Below are 17,831 nucleotides of genomic sequence, written 5' to 3'. Positions count from 1 at the left end.
CCACTGAGCCACCGTGCCACCCAAAAATGGTAGTCTCGTCATGAAAACCCTTGAAAATGTTATGCCTGGTTGAATCTGGTACAATGTTACTAGAGCCTGATGACAATGATCAGGACCAGATGGTGGGGGGGGGGGGGTCAAAGCCTGCACTTGCTGGCAATGAGACAGTATCTGCAACACTTCTCAAGCATTGACTCCAAATTGGCCAGATCTAGATACATCATCCATATAAGGATAATGGATGAGGTGTGAATGCTGCTAAGCCTGTCTGGGAGAACGTGGTGCTGCTGAGGCAGGTCTCAGTTTGAGAGGGTGCCTCAGTTTTGTGGTAATCTGTGACTGGCAGGTTAGTCGGATGAGAGGTGAAGAAGTCCTTTGTCAGAGACAGATGTTTGCACTTTTAAGGTAATTGAGGTGGCACGATGGTTCAGTGGTTAGCACCGCTGCCTCACCACACCAGGGAGTTTAGTTCCAGCCTTGGTAGCTGTCTGTGTGGTGTTTGCACATTCTTCCGATCTCTGTGTGGATTTCCACCGGGTGCTCCAGTTTCGCCCCACAGTTCAAAGATACGTAGGTTAGTTGGATTGACCATGCTAAATTGGCCTGCAGTGTTCAGGGATGTGCAGCCGAGGTGAATTAGTCATGTAAATGTAGGGTTACAGGATGGGTGGGGGATCTGGCTCTGGGTGGGCTGCTTTTCAGAAGGTCAGTTTGAACATCCTCTTTTTGCACTGTAGGAATTCTGTTGTGTAGATTGGTTTGAGCATTGATGAATTGGAACAGGTTTTAGGAGGCTTGCTGTCCTGTTTAACCATAATATTGTTTTCAGCTTGAATCCACGAGTAGACACTGTGCTTCCACTGTTAGTTATAAGGGCAATGTTCAGCCCTGCATCCTTTAAGGGTACTTCATTATGGCCCTTTTAGCCCCAGGTACCAACCCATGAATTTGCTGCTAAGATGTGTTGACAGTTCTGAAGAAATATTCTGTTCTGCATTTTATTCTACCTAACATATACTTCCCTTAAGCACTGGCATTGAAATCAGTTCACATGGGGTTTGTTGTCAGAACAGTCATTGTGATAATTTTGTGGTTGGCTTAAAATGACATTGGCAGACAAATTGCACTTGCTTCTGAATTTCCCAAATGCTTACAACCGCATGCACCCAAACCCTTCCACCATAGCTTCATTGCCAATACATTAGGAATTGGATCCACCTCTGTCTTTGGCATTACCAATATTTGAGGCCTGATGTCATTGGTTGCAATGTACATTTGTAATGGGCTTTTCTAACTTTCATGCTCAAAATACTTTAAAAACTACAATGGCCAACAATCCCCCATGAAAATTTGGTTCTCATTTTATGAACCCAAGGAGACAGGTAGACTGTAAATGGCATTGGTTAGTGAGAGCTGCTTGTCTTCAGGCACAGCACTAGCTATTACCCAGGTAGGGTAGTGCACTGCACTCTTTGGGTTGATTAGAGGAGATTTGCTTGAAGAGGCCTTGTCTGGTTTAGGTGTATAATCTTAAGCTTTCAACTTTTCCCAGCAAAAGAAGAGTCTCTCAAGGTTCAGGGTTGAATAAACACATGCAGTGATAGACACATCCACAGCTTGAACCCAGTAGGTGACTATGCATCATGGAGCTAGATTGTTTCACAATGAATTGAGCATTTTGGCCTCAGAAGATGAGAATATGGCAATGTTTTCCATTATGCATCGTATCGTGAGGCTGTGCCTGAGGCACGGATCATCATAATATGCAAAGAACAAGCTGTAAGGTTTTGTGAAAGCTTTGCATAGATGAGGAGTACAATATTTGGACTAATTGCGCTTTTAGACAAGCAACCTTGGGCTGTGTATGTAGATCATAAACCATGTGATATATTTTTGTCTTTAGCTTCGAGCTTTGAGTACCAGGGTGCCATTTTTTGAGCAACCAAAGTAGCATTAATAATATGGTAAAGGGTTCAAAAGACTGACGAGCCACTGCCACTATTGAAGGATCCTTCCCTTGGACAGGCGGAGTGCCTGTTTATTTCAGACACGGGCTTCCTGATTGTGCAACTCGCAATGTTAACGCTGCTGTTCAGACTGTGTTTACAGTTTTAATAGACAGCTCCCTGTACACCTAAAACCAAATTACCGGTTTATGACCGCATTGGTGTTTGTGGGACCTTGTGATTTATAAACCGGCTGCTGTTTTCTCTATCGCAACAATAATTACACTTCAAAAGCACTCATTGACTGTAAAACACTTTGAGACATAAGAATGTAATTTTATTAGCAGGTACCACTGGCAGAATATCACAGGCATTCATTATGATTTTGGCATCACAATGCAGTTTGACAATTGAAGAGAAATTTCTTATTTTGCTTCCAAAATTGACTTTTTTTTTACTTTTTGGCTTCTTTCCAGAGTATTATTAGAGGGTTGAGTCAATTGTATATGTGGCAGGACTATGTTTTTATCCTGGCCAAAACATAGATTGTGTGCGTCTGATTAGTCAAATTGTACAATCACATTTTCACGTTTTGGTTAGTCTTTTGAAATAAGAGCTTTATTTAACCTCTTGGTTGCATCTGGCCATACAATGTTGGAATCTAGTCATTTGTGAACACAGTTGTGTTTATGGTTTCAGGGTAACTACGATGGAGAACTTCATAAGCATCCACAACTTGAAGCTGACCTGGCAGCTGTGAGAGAGATCTATGGGCCTGGAGCAGTATCCCTCAGGTAGTGATAGTATTATAATGTATACTTATTAATGAATCACATTTTAATTACAAAGAATAAGATGAAATATAATCACAATATGTTGTGATATTTTAATGTGAAGGCGTTTGTGGGTTAGCCACTGCAAAGCTAGGATAACTACTTACAGTCCAATACTTGTGTTCCTTTTTGTTTCAATTTCTTGACAACTTTGAGGAAATAAAAGGGAGAAAAGGGAACAAACAAATCATGAAACTTAATTCAGAAATTTACTTTAGAAGTAGCCACAGCAAGGAAATATTTTGCTCTGGTCTTACAAGAGTATTTTGAACAGGCTTGAAGGATGCTGACATTTGGTGATATCAGTGTACCTGACATGTTTATTGCTACATGGGCCAACTGCAATTTATCATCTCACACTATTAAAAGATAAATAAAACAGCTGAATATTGGATTTATTCAGCACTTGCTTTGAAGTGTCAGGATCACTTTTGTCAGTGTCAAAATGAATGTTATAAATAGTGTGAGCTGGCATGTAGGGACAGTGCTGATAACTCTGTTTTCTATTACTCTTTTCGTTGCTCTTATTCTTTTATGTCACCAGGCAAGATGAGGCCATGATGGAAGCTTTCATACTGTAAACAATCATAGCTGTTACCAAAGGATATTATAAACTGCTTGTTAAAATGATTAATGATGTTTAATGCTGTCAGCCAAAAGCTCGACCTCTTCATACTTCATTGTGCCAAGCAATCCAGTCCACAATGCCTAGCCATTTGGTCTGAGAAACCCTGTGATCATTCCCAGAAATGGAGTACTACATTGAATAATGCCAAATTCAGGTCTTTTGTTTATGTGCTCACAAAGAGATACTTTCTAAGTCTGTAATTTATTGTAGTCCGACCATATTTCATATATTTAGCTTTTTTAAAAACATTGCAATTCATAAATATGGTTGATGTGACTGAATGCCACTAAGCCAACTGATTATAAAGAGAAAAAATATATCTTTCCCTATATTCACTACCCAATTTATAATGTTACATTGATAGATTGTCTGTAAAGCAAAATATAAATATAAAATTCGGGTAATTTTAAATGTACAGGGCTTTGTGTTCCAAAGTAGAATATTTTTGTTCCTTTTGGAGAAGATAACAACTCCCCAATGGTATCCCTAATGTTGTTCTGAAGCAATAAATGTCAGTTATCTTTATTAGCATGCCTAGATGTTATTACACAGCTACTGAATGATACTTAACTGAATTATAACATTTTGTTAACCCTACAGGTCATAATAATCTTTTAAAAATATTTAACATATAAAATGATCTGTTTGCTGTAACCTTGTCCCAGGGGTGCTTGTATTTATGATACTTGTAACTTCAACAGAGAATACAAAGCTTAAGTATCAGGAATGCAGAATTTGCAATTTGTGTCTATTAGAAGCACCATAAAATCTGTGTAAGTGTTCATAGAAAATACTGAAATTTATAGAGGAAGCCTATTTAAATAAAACCAATTTCTTTTTGCTAAAAAATTCTTAGTTTTGATGGAAATAATTTTACTATTTTCTGCAGTATCACACGATTCTTGTGTTCTTATCATTGATCTTGAATATACGTCTATTCAGACCCTTGTTTAGACATTGCTTCTGTTCAATAAAAGATCACTGCTGTCAATTGTGGTCTGAAACGTGGTTTCAATCATGAAACGGCTGCACTCCTGGGCATGTTCCTGAAGTAGAAGAGCAAACCAGCACTATGCTTGCAATCTTAAAGTAAGGGAACACTTAGGAAGCAGCGATCATAATATGGTAGAGTTCAGTCTGCAGTTTGAAAGAGAGAAGGCAAAATCGGATGTAATGGTGTTACAGTTAAATAAAGGTAATTATGAGAGCATGAGAGAGGAACTGACGAAAATAGACTGGAAGCAGAGCCTAGCGGGGAAGACAGTAGAGCAAAAATGGCAGGAGTTTGTGGGTAAAATTGAGGACACTGTACAGAGGTTCATCCCCAAGAAGAGAAAGATTATCCAGGGAGGGATTAGACAGCCATGGCTGACAAAGGAAGTCAGGAAACCTATCAAAGAAAAAGAGAGATCCTATAAAGTGGCCAAGCGCACTGGGAAATCAGAAGATTGGGAAGGCTACAAAAACAAACAGAGGATAACAAAGAGAGAAATAAGGAAGGAGAGGATCAAATATGAAGGTAGGCTAGCCAGTAATATTGGAAATGATAGTAAAAGTTTCTTTCAATACATAAGAAACAAATGACAGGCAAAAGTAGACATTGGGCCACTTCAAACTGATGCTGGAAGCCTAGTGATGGGAGATAAGGAAATAGCAGGAGAACTTAATAAGTACTTTGCGTCAGTCTTCACAGTGGAAGACATGAGTGATATCCCAACAATTAAAGGGAGTCAGGAGGCTGAGTTGAGTATGGTTGCCATTACAAAAGAGAAAGTGCTAGAAAAGCTAAAAGGTCTTAAAATTGATAAATCTCCTGGCCCCGATGGGCTACATCCTAGAGTTCTGAGGGAGGTGGCTGAGGAAATAGCGGAGGCATTGGTTGAGATCTTTCAAAAGTCACTGGAGTCAGGGAAAGTCCCGGATGATTGGCAGATCTCTGTTGTAACCCTCTTGTTCAAGAAACGATCAAGGCAAAAGATGGAAAATTATAGGCCAATTAGCCTAACATCGGTTGTTGGTAAAATTCTAGAATCCATCATTAAGGATGAGGTTTCTAAATTCTTGGAAGAGAAGGGTTGGATTAAAACAAGTCAACATGGATTTAGTAAGGGGAGGTCGTGCCTGACAAACCTGTTGGAGTTCTTTGAAGAGGTGACAAGTAGGTTAGACCAGGGAAACCCAGTGGATGTGGTCTATCTAGACTTCCAAAGGCCTTTGATAAGGTGCCACACGGGAGATTGCTGAGCAAGGTGAGGGCCCATGGTGTTCGAGGTGAGCTACTGGTATGGATTGAGGATTGGCTGTCTAACAGAAGGCAGAGAGTTGGGATAAAAGGTTTTTTTTCGGAATGGCAGCCAGTGACAAGCAGTGGCCCGCAGGGTTCAGTGTTGGGGATGCAGCTGTTCACATTATATATTAATGATCTGGATGAAGGGACTGGGGGCATTCTAGCGAAGTTTGCCGATGATACAAAGTTAGGTGGACAGGCAGGTAGGACTGAGGAAGTGGGGAGGCTGCAGAAGGATCTAGACAATTTGGAAGAGTGGTCCAGGAAATGGCTGATGGAATTCAATGTGAGCAAATGCGAGGTCTTGCACTTTGGAAAAAAGAATACAAGCATGGACTTCTTTCTAAACGGTGAGAAAATTCGTAAAGCCAAAGTACAGAGGGATCTGGGAGTGCGAGTTGAGGATTCTCTAAAGGTAAACATGCAGGTTGAGTCCGTGATGAAGAAAGCGAATGCAATGTTGTCAATTATCTCAAGAGGGTTGGAATATAAAAGTACCGTTGTGCTACTGAGACTTTATAAAGCTCTGTTTAGGCCCCATTTGGAGTACTGTGTCCAGTTTTGGTCCCCACACCTCAGGAAGGACATACTGGCACTGGAGCGTGTCCAGCGGAGATTCACACAGATGATCCCTGGAATGGTAGGTCTAACATATGAGGAACGGCTGAGGATCCTGGGATTGTATTCATTGGAGTTTAGAAGATTAAGGGGAGATCTTATAGAAACTTACAAGATAATACATGGTTTGGAGAGGGTGGACGCTAGGAAATTGTTTCCGTTAGGCGAGGAGACTAGGACCCGTGGACACAGCATTAGAATTAGAGGGGGTAAATTCAGAACAGAAATACGGAGACATTTCTTCAGCCAGAGAGTGGTGGGCCTGTGGAATTCATTGCCGCAGAGTGCAGTGGAGGCCGGGACGCTAAATGTCTTCAAGGCAGAAATTGATAAATTCTTGATGTCACAAGGAATTAAGGGCTACGGGGAGAATGCGGGTAAGTGGAGTTGAAATGCCCATCAGCCATGATTAGAATGGTGGAGTGGACTCGATGGGCTGAATGGCCTTCTGCTCCTATGTCTTATGGTCTTATGGTCTTATATCCTGCTACATTAGCATGACTTCAGAAGTGGGTTAGGTACAGGACAGCTGAATCATTTGTCTGGCTTAGTTTCACTTTAACAAAAACTGGAAGTGCTGGAGAAACTCACTAAGTTTAGCAGCATCTGCAGAGAGAAAAGTAGAGTTAACATTTTGAGTCCAGGGATCCTAAGCGACTGAAGCGTTAACTCTGTTTATCTCTCTGCAGATGCTGCCAGACCTGCTGAGTTTCTCCAGCACTTCCAGTTTTTATTCCAGCAGCTGTAGTTCTTTGTTTTTGTTTTGCTTCATTTTATTTTGTTTATCATTTATCTGGCATGACATGGAGGGTGGTTTTGTACCAGTAGCAATGTCACTGATGTCGTAATCCTGCGAATGTTTTTGGGAGACGAGTTTAAATCATGCCACAGGAGTTGGTTAACCTATTTTTCTAATTAACCTGTTCAGAGATTTTATTACATGCTTCTGGAGAAGGTGGGTCTTGAAACGGGTTTCCCAGTACAGGAGCAGAAACACTACTATTACATCAGAGGAGGACCCAGGAGTTGGTATAACTGAAATGCAATTAATTGATCACATGATATTCAGAATTAAAGCTAGTCTCAGTAAAAGTGACCATGAAACCATCATTGATTGTGAAGAGCCTCGTTGCTTCACTAATGGAAGGCAATCTGCTGTCTTTATCTATCTTGTGGATAATTCCAGACCCACTGCCATATGGCTGACTTTTAAGGATGGCAACAAATGCTGACATTGACCGTGATGCCCAGATAATATGGAAGAATTGTTTTTTTTGAAAATTCATCCCTTCAGCTTTTAACTGGTCTCCAATTGGGGGAAAAAAGTATTTCTGGAGAATTTCCAGATACTTGCAACAACTATAATGATAATTTGTCTGCAAAGAGTCGCAAGCCAGGAGGGTTGGGAAGCTGCGAAAACAGGTGGATATTCTGAAAATTGGTTGATAGCTTTGAGAAGCAAAAAGTATGGATATTTTTCTCAGAATATTATTTCAAGAGCTCATCTCATTGTATGGTTGCAAAATGTCTTATGATCACAACAGTACTGCTAGAATTAGTGCATAAATGTATAATCCTTGATTTGATTGTCTCAAATCTGGCATTATACACCATTTACTGAACAAGGGTGTTTGCAGAATGTGAAAAAAAATAATTCTGGCCGTGGTGGATATCTGAAATTAAAACAGGCAATGCTGGAAGTGCTCAGCTTACTCAGCTTCTGTGAAGAGAACTAATGTTTCAAGTTAACCCCTCTCCCTGTCTGTGTCATTGCTGATGGATACCTGTTCTACAGTCGAATTAGGTAGTCCTGCACTGACCTTGCATAATCCACTGGGGTCAGGATCTGATATTACTGATGCCTTATTCATTGGTACTAGCTACTGTAGACTGAGGGTGATGATTGCATGGTACAAATTCCCAGGTGGTCCCAGAAAGGGAGATACTGCAGAAAATGTGAAAGGGACTTTGGACATAAATTTGAGGCAATGGATAATTGAGAGATATTGAATTTTCTAATCAGATAGATGTACGACACCTTACCAGTACTTCCCTTTATCCCAAAGCTATGCCATTCTATAAATAAGAAAACACTTGCTCATTTCTTCTACTTTTTCATACTGTTAATTTTTATATGGATAATATCCTTTTCTGTCACTTAGTTTCTGTAAAATCCTGACTGCATACAAAACCAGAGAATACAATATATCTAATTGAAATGTATGGGATTTGAATTCCGGCCCAAATCTGAAAATTATCACTGACCATTCTAAGTCCAACGTTGTCTGTTGCTCATTCCACAAATAAAATTTGTACCAGACAAATCAAAAGATTTCACAATGGATGCATTTATGCTCAAATATTAATGTCGAGTTGTTCACAGATAATTGCCTGCCTGTATGAAATCAAATTTCCCTTGCTTATAAGTGACAGAGGATATTTTGGACGACAGTGACCTGAATAATCTAAAAATCTGATTGTGGATGGAGATTGTTTTCTGGCCAAGATTTCAGACCTTTGCTTTTTGAGGTGAAGATCAGAAAAGTTGAGAGAAGAAGAGCCTGAAACTGTGGCAGAGCCTGCTATAACCTTTACTCAATCTTTCAGTGAATTTTCATGGAGGGGGAAAGGGGCTGTTTTCCTCCACTTGACAGCCCATTTCTCTGTCTTCAGCATCATTTTTGTTGGGAAATTGGCAGAGTTGGGGCAGGATTGTAAAATATGACTGGTTACAGTTGAATGTCAGTAAGAGGGTGTTGGTGCATTTGGGATTAAAAAGAAAATACAGTTGTAATCATTACACTCCAACGCTGGAAAAGAACGAAAGAATTTAGTGGTACGTGGCATATTAAAAGCAATATTTGAAGTTGAGAGTATTGTTTTTAACCTCATAGCATAGAGTTATAGAACCATAGAGATGTACAACACGGAAACAGACCCTTAGGTCCAACTTGTCCACGCTGACCAGATATTCTAAATTAATCAGGTCCCATTTGGCAGCATTTGCCCCATATCCAGCAGGCAGTAATGATTAGGCAAAACCCTACTAAAAGGTTAGAGCACTGTATGGTCTGAAAAGATATCTAAGCATTAGGGGAGTTGATCAAGTAGCATTGCAAAATGTATTGCATCCACATCCCCGCATCGTTGTATCCAGGTTGCATTGATAGGTGACAAGGCTAAACTAGGACAGAGTGCAGGAGATTGACAGCTAATCTGGAAGTAGTGGCATGTTTGTCTATGTAGACAAATTGCCATTTTCATAAGGATGCCACCTGCTCTGAAGAAATGCAAGTATGACAAAAACTATGTGAAATTAGGTTATTTCTGACATTGAATCTTCCAAAAGGTATGAGCTGAGTCATGCTGGTAATTTGAGATGGTTGACCACGGCATGAAATGGGCTAATGATTCACTGTTGAAAAATGTGGTGCTGGAAAAACACAGCAGGCCAGGCAGCATCCGAGGAGCAGGAGAATCGACGTTTCGGGCATAAGCCCTTCTTCAGGAGTGAAACATCGATTCTCCTGCTCCTCGGATGCTGCTTGGCCTGCTGTGTTTTTCCAGCACCACATTTTTCAACTCTGGTCTCCAGCATCTGCAGTCCTCACTTCCTCCCTGATGATTCACTGTTGCCTTTTTTTTCCCTCTGCACTCTCTAAATGTAAAACCCAGAAACTGAAACTGTTGTAAAAATGTATTTTGCAGGTCATACTACAGTGGGGGTTGAAGATCAATGAACTGTAGTTTCAATTCTGCCCTTCAATTCAGCCAATGTATAATTGGCTTGGCAAAACTGTCAAATTCATGACAATTTAAATGTCTTTTTCAAGCCCAGCTACATTAATGCTCAAAAGCAATGTGACTTTGTATGGCATTCAAATTGTGATTAGAATACAGTTGGAACTGTAAATTGTTGGACCTGTTGATCAGTATTTAGTGGGTAAGATTACTAACTTCATTTTAGTCTGCTTCATAACACTCTTTCACATAGTGGACATGCCTTATCACAAGTATTTGTGTATCGATATTTTTTCTTTGGTTGTATATCCTTCACATGTTCCACAGATATTTGCTGAAGGGCTGAATTTTGTACTGAGAACAGAGTCCGCAGCCACAGGCCCCTAATGTAAAGGTCAGGTTGAGCCTTCCCAGCCTTGGCTGTTCACTTACGAAGAAATCACTTGGCTTGAGGCAAGACTTCTGTTCCCATTAGGCAGTGAATCTTTTTTTCCGAAAGCTACCAGCCAATCAAATGGCAGGGAACTTTCTGTTCCCAGCCTCGTCGCCAATTATTTTAAGTTTTCCTTTTTAAAAAAAATTAATAGGAAATCGGCAATAATCAGAGGAAAGTAGGTGATGCAGTTTAAGAATTTTAGAACTGAGAAATGGAAAATAATTTATGACTTCAATGAAAATTATTTATAAGCCTTTGCGCAGCACAAAACATATCAGGGCAGTCTGCAAAAATTAGAGTACCATGTAAGAAGACAGTTTAAAATAGGGTTTTAACTTCACATAGCTTGGGATAAGCATCTTAGAGGGAGAAGAACAGTTAAAAAATAACTAATGCAAGGAAATGGTGGTCGTGGTCATGTTGGTCCTCCAGTTTTGAAGTATACCAAACAAGTTTGGCCAGTATGTTTCATTTGCCAGTTTTACTGCTTTTCTCACTTCTGGAAAGTCAAAAAAATAATAAATTTCTTGAATAAAAGCAGAAATTGCTGAGAAAGCTCAGCAGGTCTGGCAGCAACTGTGGAGAGAAATCAGAATTAACATTTCTGGTCAGGTGACCATTCCTGCGACCTAGAACTGGGTCTCAGGAAAGGTTACTTGACCCAAAACAATACTTCTGATTTCTCTCCTCAGATGCTACCAGACCTGATGAGCTTTTCAAGAAATTTGTTTTTTTGTTTCTGATTTACAGCACATGAGATTTGTTCATTTTTTAAAACAAATTTCTGACTTCAGGGTAGATTTCTACAGAGCATTTCCGAGAAGCTTCAAAGCAAAGGCAGCAATAGATTTAACAATAACTTAAAAAGTCAGATTTATAGAATCCATACAATGCAGAAAGAGGCCATTTAGAGTCAGAGAGTCATTGAGATGTACAGCATGGAAACCGACCCTTCGGTCCAACTCGTCCATGCCGACCAGATATCCCAACCCAATCTAGTCCCACTTGCCAGCACCCGGTCCATTTCCGTCCAAACCCTTCCTGTTCATATACCCATCCAAATGCCTATTAAATGTTGCAATTGTACCAACCTCCACCACTTCCTCTGGCAGCTCATTCCATACACATACCATCCTCTGCGTGGGAAAGTTGCCCCTTAGGACTCTTTTATATCTTTCCCCTCTCACCCTAAACCTTTGCCCTCTAGTTCTGGACTCACCGACCCCAGGGAAAATACTTTGCCTATTTACCCTATCCATGCCCCTCATAATTTTGTAAACCTCTATAAGGTCACCCCACAGCCTCCGACACTTCAGGGAAAACAGCCCCAGCCTGTTCAGCCTCTCGCTGTAGCTCAAATCCTCCAGCCCTGGCAATATTCTTGTAAATCTTTTCTGAACCCTGTCAAGTTTCACAACATCAAGATCGTATGAGGAAAGGCTGAGGCACTTGGGGCTGTTTTCATTGGAGAAAAGAAGGTTTAGGGGTGACTTGATAGAGGTGTACAAGATGATTAGGGGTTTAGATAGGGTTGACCATGAGAACCTTTTTCCACGTATGGAGTCAGTTATTACGAGGGGGCATAGCATTAAATTAAGGGGTGGTAGGTATAGGACAGATGTTAGGGCTTGATTCTTTACTCAGCGAGTCGTGAGTTCATGGAATGCCCTGCCAGTAGCAGTGGTGGACTCTCCCTCTTTATGGGCATTTAAACAGGCATTGGATAGGCATATGGAGGATAGTGGGCTAGTGTAGGTTAGGTGGGCTTGGATCGGCGCAACATCAAGGGCCAAAGGGCCTGTACTGCACTGTATTTTTCTATGTTCTATGTTCTATCATTCCGATAGGAAGGAGACCAGATTGCATGCAATATTCCAACAGTGGCCTAACCAATATCCTGTACAGCCGCAACATGACCTCGCAACTCCTGTACTCAATTCTCTGACCAATAACGGAAAGCATACCAAACGCCTTCTTCACTATCCTATCTACTTGTAACTCCACTTTCAAGGAGCTATGAACCTGTACTCCAAGCTCTCTTTGTTCAACAACACTCCCTAGGACCTTACCATTAAGTGTATAAGTCCTGCTAAGATTTGCTTTCCCAAAATGCAGCACCTCGCATTTATCTGAATTAAACTCCATCTGCCACTTCTCAGCCCATTGGCCCATCTGGGTCCAGATCCTGTTGTAATCTGAGGTAACCCTCTTCGCTGTCCACTACACCTCCAATTTTGGTGTCATGTGCAAACTTACTAACTGTACCTCTTATGCTCACATCCAAATCATCTATGTAACTGACAAAAAGTAGTTGACCCATCACCGATCCTTGTGGTACTCCACTGGTCACAGGCCTCCACTCTGAAAAACAATCTTCCACCACCACCCTCTGACTTCTACCTTTGAGCCAGTTCAGTATCCAAATGGCTAGTTCTCCCTGTATTCCATGAGATCTAACCTTGCTAATCAGTCTCCCATGTGGAACCTTGTCGAACCCCTTACTGAAGTCCATATAGGTCACATCTACTGCTCTGTCCTCATCAATCCTCTTTGTTACTTCTTCAAAAAATTCAATCAAGTTTGTGATTTGGCCCATCAATTCAGCATCAACACTCTGAACAGTATCCTACACAGACAAAGACCCATACCTTACTCCTGTAATCCCGCATTTACCATGGCTAACCCATCTAACCTGCATATTCAACACTGCAAGGCGATTTATCATGGCCAATCCACCTAATCTGCATATCTTTGCACTGTGGGAGGAAACTGGAGCACCTAGTATAAACCTATTCAGACACAGCGAGAACGTACAAGCTCCACACAGTTACCCAAGATGTAATTGAGCCTGTGTCTCTGATGTTGTGAGGCAGCAGTGCTAACCACTGAGAGACTGTGCGGCCAATTTAGTTAACTGCATGATGGCGCATGAACGTTTACCTAATGGTAGCCATATATGATTGTGGTCATTGTTTTGTTTGGAAGGAAGAAACTCAAAACAGCTACTAATGTTCTGAATTTAACTGAGCCAAGTTCAACTTGGATGAGGCAAAGATCATCTCATTGATAATAAACTGTAAATGAGTGCAATGACAAAAATATCAAAGTGGGTGAAGTTTACAAAAAGGTTGAAAATGATACTGACTACTTGGTAGCCCCTAAGAATAAGTTGTCTTTTTCCAAAAGTAAAACGGCTATGGATTACATAAGAGGTAAAGGACAACATAAAACTAGAAGAAATAGCAAAGAAGAGTACAAAAATATAGTACAGGTCTGGTAATAGGGAGAAAAAGAAAGAGCAGTAAGGGATGACAAAACAAGAATGGGAGCATGAAAAGAAAGTTGTAGAGGATAAGAAAATTAATGCAAGAAACTTTTCCAATTTCTCACCCAAGGAAATTGCGAATTGTGTTACCATTAAAAATTGATTACAGTAGTAACGTAAATTAGAAAGTAAGACTTAGATATATTACAGTACCTTTCTTGGCCACATGATTTCCCAAAGGACTTTACATTAAATGAAATGTTTATTGAAGTGTGTTCATTGTTGTAATGTAGGAAATGAAACAGGCAATTTTTTTTCAGCTATCTCTATTAACAGCAATATGATTACAATCAGAAAATCTGTTCCCATGTTGTTGATTGAGGGATACATTTTGGCTGAGACTGGAGATAAATCCTTTGGTCAGCTTCAAAATGTCACCATGGGATCTTTATCTCCACCTTAGATGGATATCAGGGTCTCAGTGTAAGACTTTACGTACTGCACAAGCTTTTAACCTTTGGTGCTGAAGTACAAAAGTGGGACATGAACCTACAATCTTCTGACTCAAAACAAGGGTGTTACAGCTGACACCAAAATCAAAAAATGGCAATTAGATTGATCAGCCACAATCTGATAGAATGGTGGAGTGGGCTCAATGGGCCAGTGACCTATTCCTACTCTTGTTTTTTTTAATTTTCCTAAGTTCCTTACAGCTGTATTTGCTGAAGAGCTAGAGGTAGTTATGGCAGACACACCAAGGAAATTCCAGTATATCTGATAGGGGTGTGTATTCCACATCACTCCCAAATTCAGAGAAGATTGAAGATTATCAGTGCCTTTGCAATTTCCACTTTCACTTCCATCTAAATTCTTGGATGCATCTCATCCTAATCCAGTGCTTTTTCCTCATCCGAGTATCAACTGCTCACACAATACCTTCTCCTTATCAATTTTAAACTCTTCCAATGAATGAGGTTCATCTTCTGTCACTGTGGACTAGGCAGTATCTGCCCAGTAAGAAAATTCAGATGCATAGTATTCATTGAACACCTCAGCCATGCCTCTTATCACTCAGTGTAAAATCCTTTTTTGGTCCTAAATGGCCCAGTTCATTCTTCTGCCTACCTTTTATTTTTGACATTGGGAAGACTTACAGAACACCTTGGATTTCATCCTGTGTTAGCAGATAATCTTTTTTCATAATCCTTTTTTATTTCTCATTTGATTTTTTATATCCCTTCTGCATTTTAGTGTTGGGAAAGTCACTCAGTTATATGTGATAACACTTCTGGGTAAGAAAAGAAAGAAGGTTATTCCTTTCGTTGATCTACTTTGCAAACACTTCAAGTATTCAAATTTTAGCATACTGGCTGATTGAACAATTTCTCTTTCCAAAACAGATTGGTCTTCCTTTAATCTGATAGTTGGGCAACAATTAAATTTCATTGTGTGCTCCTGGACTTGATAAATCCAGATGACAAGGTTGATCTAGAGACTTCTGGAGTGAAAAGAATTCGATGTATTGCCTTGATATCATAGAACATAGAACATAGAACAATACAGCGCAGTACAGGCCCTTCGGCCCTCGATGTTGCGCCGATCAAAGCCCACCTAACCTACACTAACCCACTATCCTCCATATACCTATCCAATGCCCGCTTAAATACCCATAAAGAGGGAGAGTCCACTACTGCTACTGGCAGGGCATTCCATGATCTTACAACTCGCTGAGTGAAGAACCTACCCCTAACATCAGTCCTATATCTACCCCCCCTTAATTTAAAGCTATGCCCCCTTGTAATAGCTGACTCCATACGTGGAAAAAGGTTCTCACTGTCAACCCTATCTAACCCCCTAATCATCTTGTACACCTCTATCAAATCACCCCTAAACCTTCTTTTCTCCAAAGAAAACAACCCCAAGTGCCTCAGCCTTTCCTCATAGGATCTTCCTACCATACCAGGCAACATCCTGGTAAACTTCCTCTGCACCCGTTCCAGTGCCTCCACATCCTTCCTATAGTATGGCGACCAAAACTGCACACAATATTCCAGATGCGGCCGCACCAGAGTCTTATACAACTGCAGCATGACCTCAGGACTCCGGAACTCAATTCCTCTACCAATAAAAGCCAGTACGCCATATGCCTTCTTCACTGCACTATTTACCTGGGTGGCAACTTTCAGAGATCTGTGTACATGGACACCAAGATCCCTCTGCTCTTCCACACTACCAAGTAGTCTACCATTAGCCCAGTAATCCATCTTTTTATTACTCTTACCAAAGTGAATCACTTCACACTTAGCTACATTGAACTCCATTTGCCACCTTTCTGCCCAGCTCTGCAGCTTCCCTATATCCCGCTGTAACCTGCCATATCCTTCCTCACTGTCTACAACTCCTCCGACTTTCGTATCATCTGCAAACTTGCTCACCCAACCTTCTAACCCTTCCTCCAGGTCATTTATAAAAATGACAAACAGCAATGGTCCCAAAACAGATCCTTGCGGAACACCACTAGTGACGGCACTCCAAGATGAACCTTTGCCATCAACTACTACCCTCTGTCTTCTTCCAGAGAGCCAATTCCTAATCCAAACCTCCAACTCACCCTCTATGCCATATCTCTGTATTTTCTGCAGTAGCCTACCATGGGGGACCTTATCAAACGCCTTACTAAAATCCATATATACCACATCTACCGCTTTCCCCTCATCTACCTCCTTCGTCACCTTCTCAAAGAATTCAATAAGGTTTGTGAGGCACGACCTGCCCTTCACAAAACCATGCTGACTATCCTTGATCACATCATTCTTATCCAGATGTGCATAAATCCTATCCCTTACAATTCTCTCTAAGACTTTGCCCACAACAGAAGTGAGACTCACTGGCCTATAGTTACTAGGATTATCCCTACTCCCCTTCTTGAACAAGGGAACCACGTTTGCTAGCCTCCAGTCCTCTGGCACTACTCTGTAGACAAAGAGGACACAAAAATCAAGGCCAATGGCTCTGCAATCTCCTCCCTTGCTTCCCAGAGAATCCTAGGATAAATGCAATCAGGCCCAGGGGACTTATCTATTTTCACCCTTGCCAGAATTTCCAACACCTCTTCTCTACATATCTCAAAGCCATCCATTCTACTTATTCGTGCCTCAGTATTCATATCGACAACTATGTCCTGTTCCTGAGTGAATACTGACGAAAAGTATTCATTCAGCGCCTCCCCAATCTCTTCAGCCTCCACACGCAACTTCCCATTACTATCCTTGATTGGACCTATTCCTTCCCTAGTCATTCTTTTATTCCTAACATACCTATAGAAAGCCTTAGGGTTTTCCCTAATCCTACCAACTAAGGACCTTTCATGTCCCCTCCTTGCTGCTCTTAGCTCTCTCTTCAGGTCCTTCCGGGCTACCTTATAACTCTCAATCGCCCCTATTGAACCTTCACGCCTCATCTTTACAAAGGCCGCCCTCTTCCATTTAACAAGGGATTCCAACTCCTTATTAAACCACGGCTCCCTCACACGACTCTTTCCTCCCTGCCTGATAGGTATGTACTTATCAAGGACACTCAATAGTTGCTCCTTGAACAAGTTCCACATATCAATTACGCTCTTGCCTTGGAATCTACTTTTCCAATCCACACATCCTAAGTCATGCCTCAACACATCATAATTTCCCTGCCCCCAGCTATAACTCTTGCCCTGTAGTACACACTTATCCCTCTCCATCACTAGACTAAAAATCACCGAATTGTGGTCACTGTCCCCAAAGTGCTCACCTACCTCTAGTTCTAATACCTGGCCTGGTTCGTTACCCAGAACCAAATCCAGTATGGCCTCACCTCTTGTTACCATATCAGTAGCATTTAGTATGCATGTTTGATACAGCTTCAGTTGGTATCATTGATGTTGAAATTTATCAGATTACATAATGAGAAATGTTCAGAGTGTTTTAGTGCATGCATTTTCTGGCTTCGTCGTTCCAATTCCAAATAAGATATCTTGTAATCAAATATGGGTGGGAGTCAAAATTTACCATTCTGTAGACCTTTCGTGGGTGTCTTGATTTC

The 17,831-nt window shown here is 40.9% G+C and overlaps 1 protein-coding gene across 1 annotated transcript in view; it reads left to right on the top strand.

Moving 5' to 3' along the window:
• The window catches only part of parp8 (poly (ADP-ribose) polymerase family, member 8), a 410,911-nt gene that overhangs the window by 186,866 nt on the left and 206,214 nt on the right, over positions 1 to 17,831 (top strand). The window contains exon 7 of the mRNA XM_072571640.1: positions 2,646 to 2,740. Within this exon, the coding sequence (XP_072427741.1) occupies positions 2,646 to 2,740 (95 nt within the window). The remainder of the gene's footprint in view (positions 1 to 2,645; positions 2,741 to 17,831) is intronic.

Source organism: Chiloscyllium punctatum, chromosome 1 (assembly GCF_047496795.1).
Source record: "Chiloscyllium punctatum isolate Juve2018m chromosome 1, sChiPun1.3, whole genome shotgun sequence".
NCBI lineage: Eukaryota > Metazoa > Chordata > Chondrichthyes > Orectolobiformes > Hemiscylliidae > Chiloscyllium > Chiloscyllium punctatum.
Note: the sequence above shows the minus strand (reverse complement) of the source record. Positions and strands in the feature narration are given on the sequence as shown.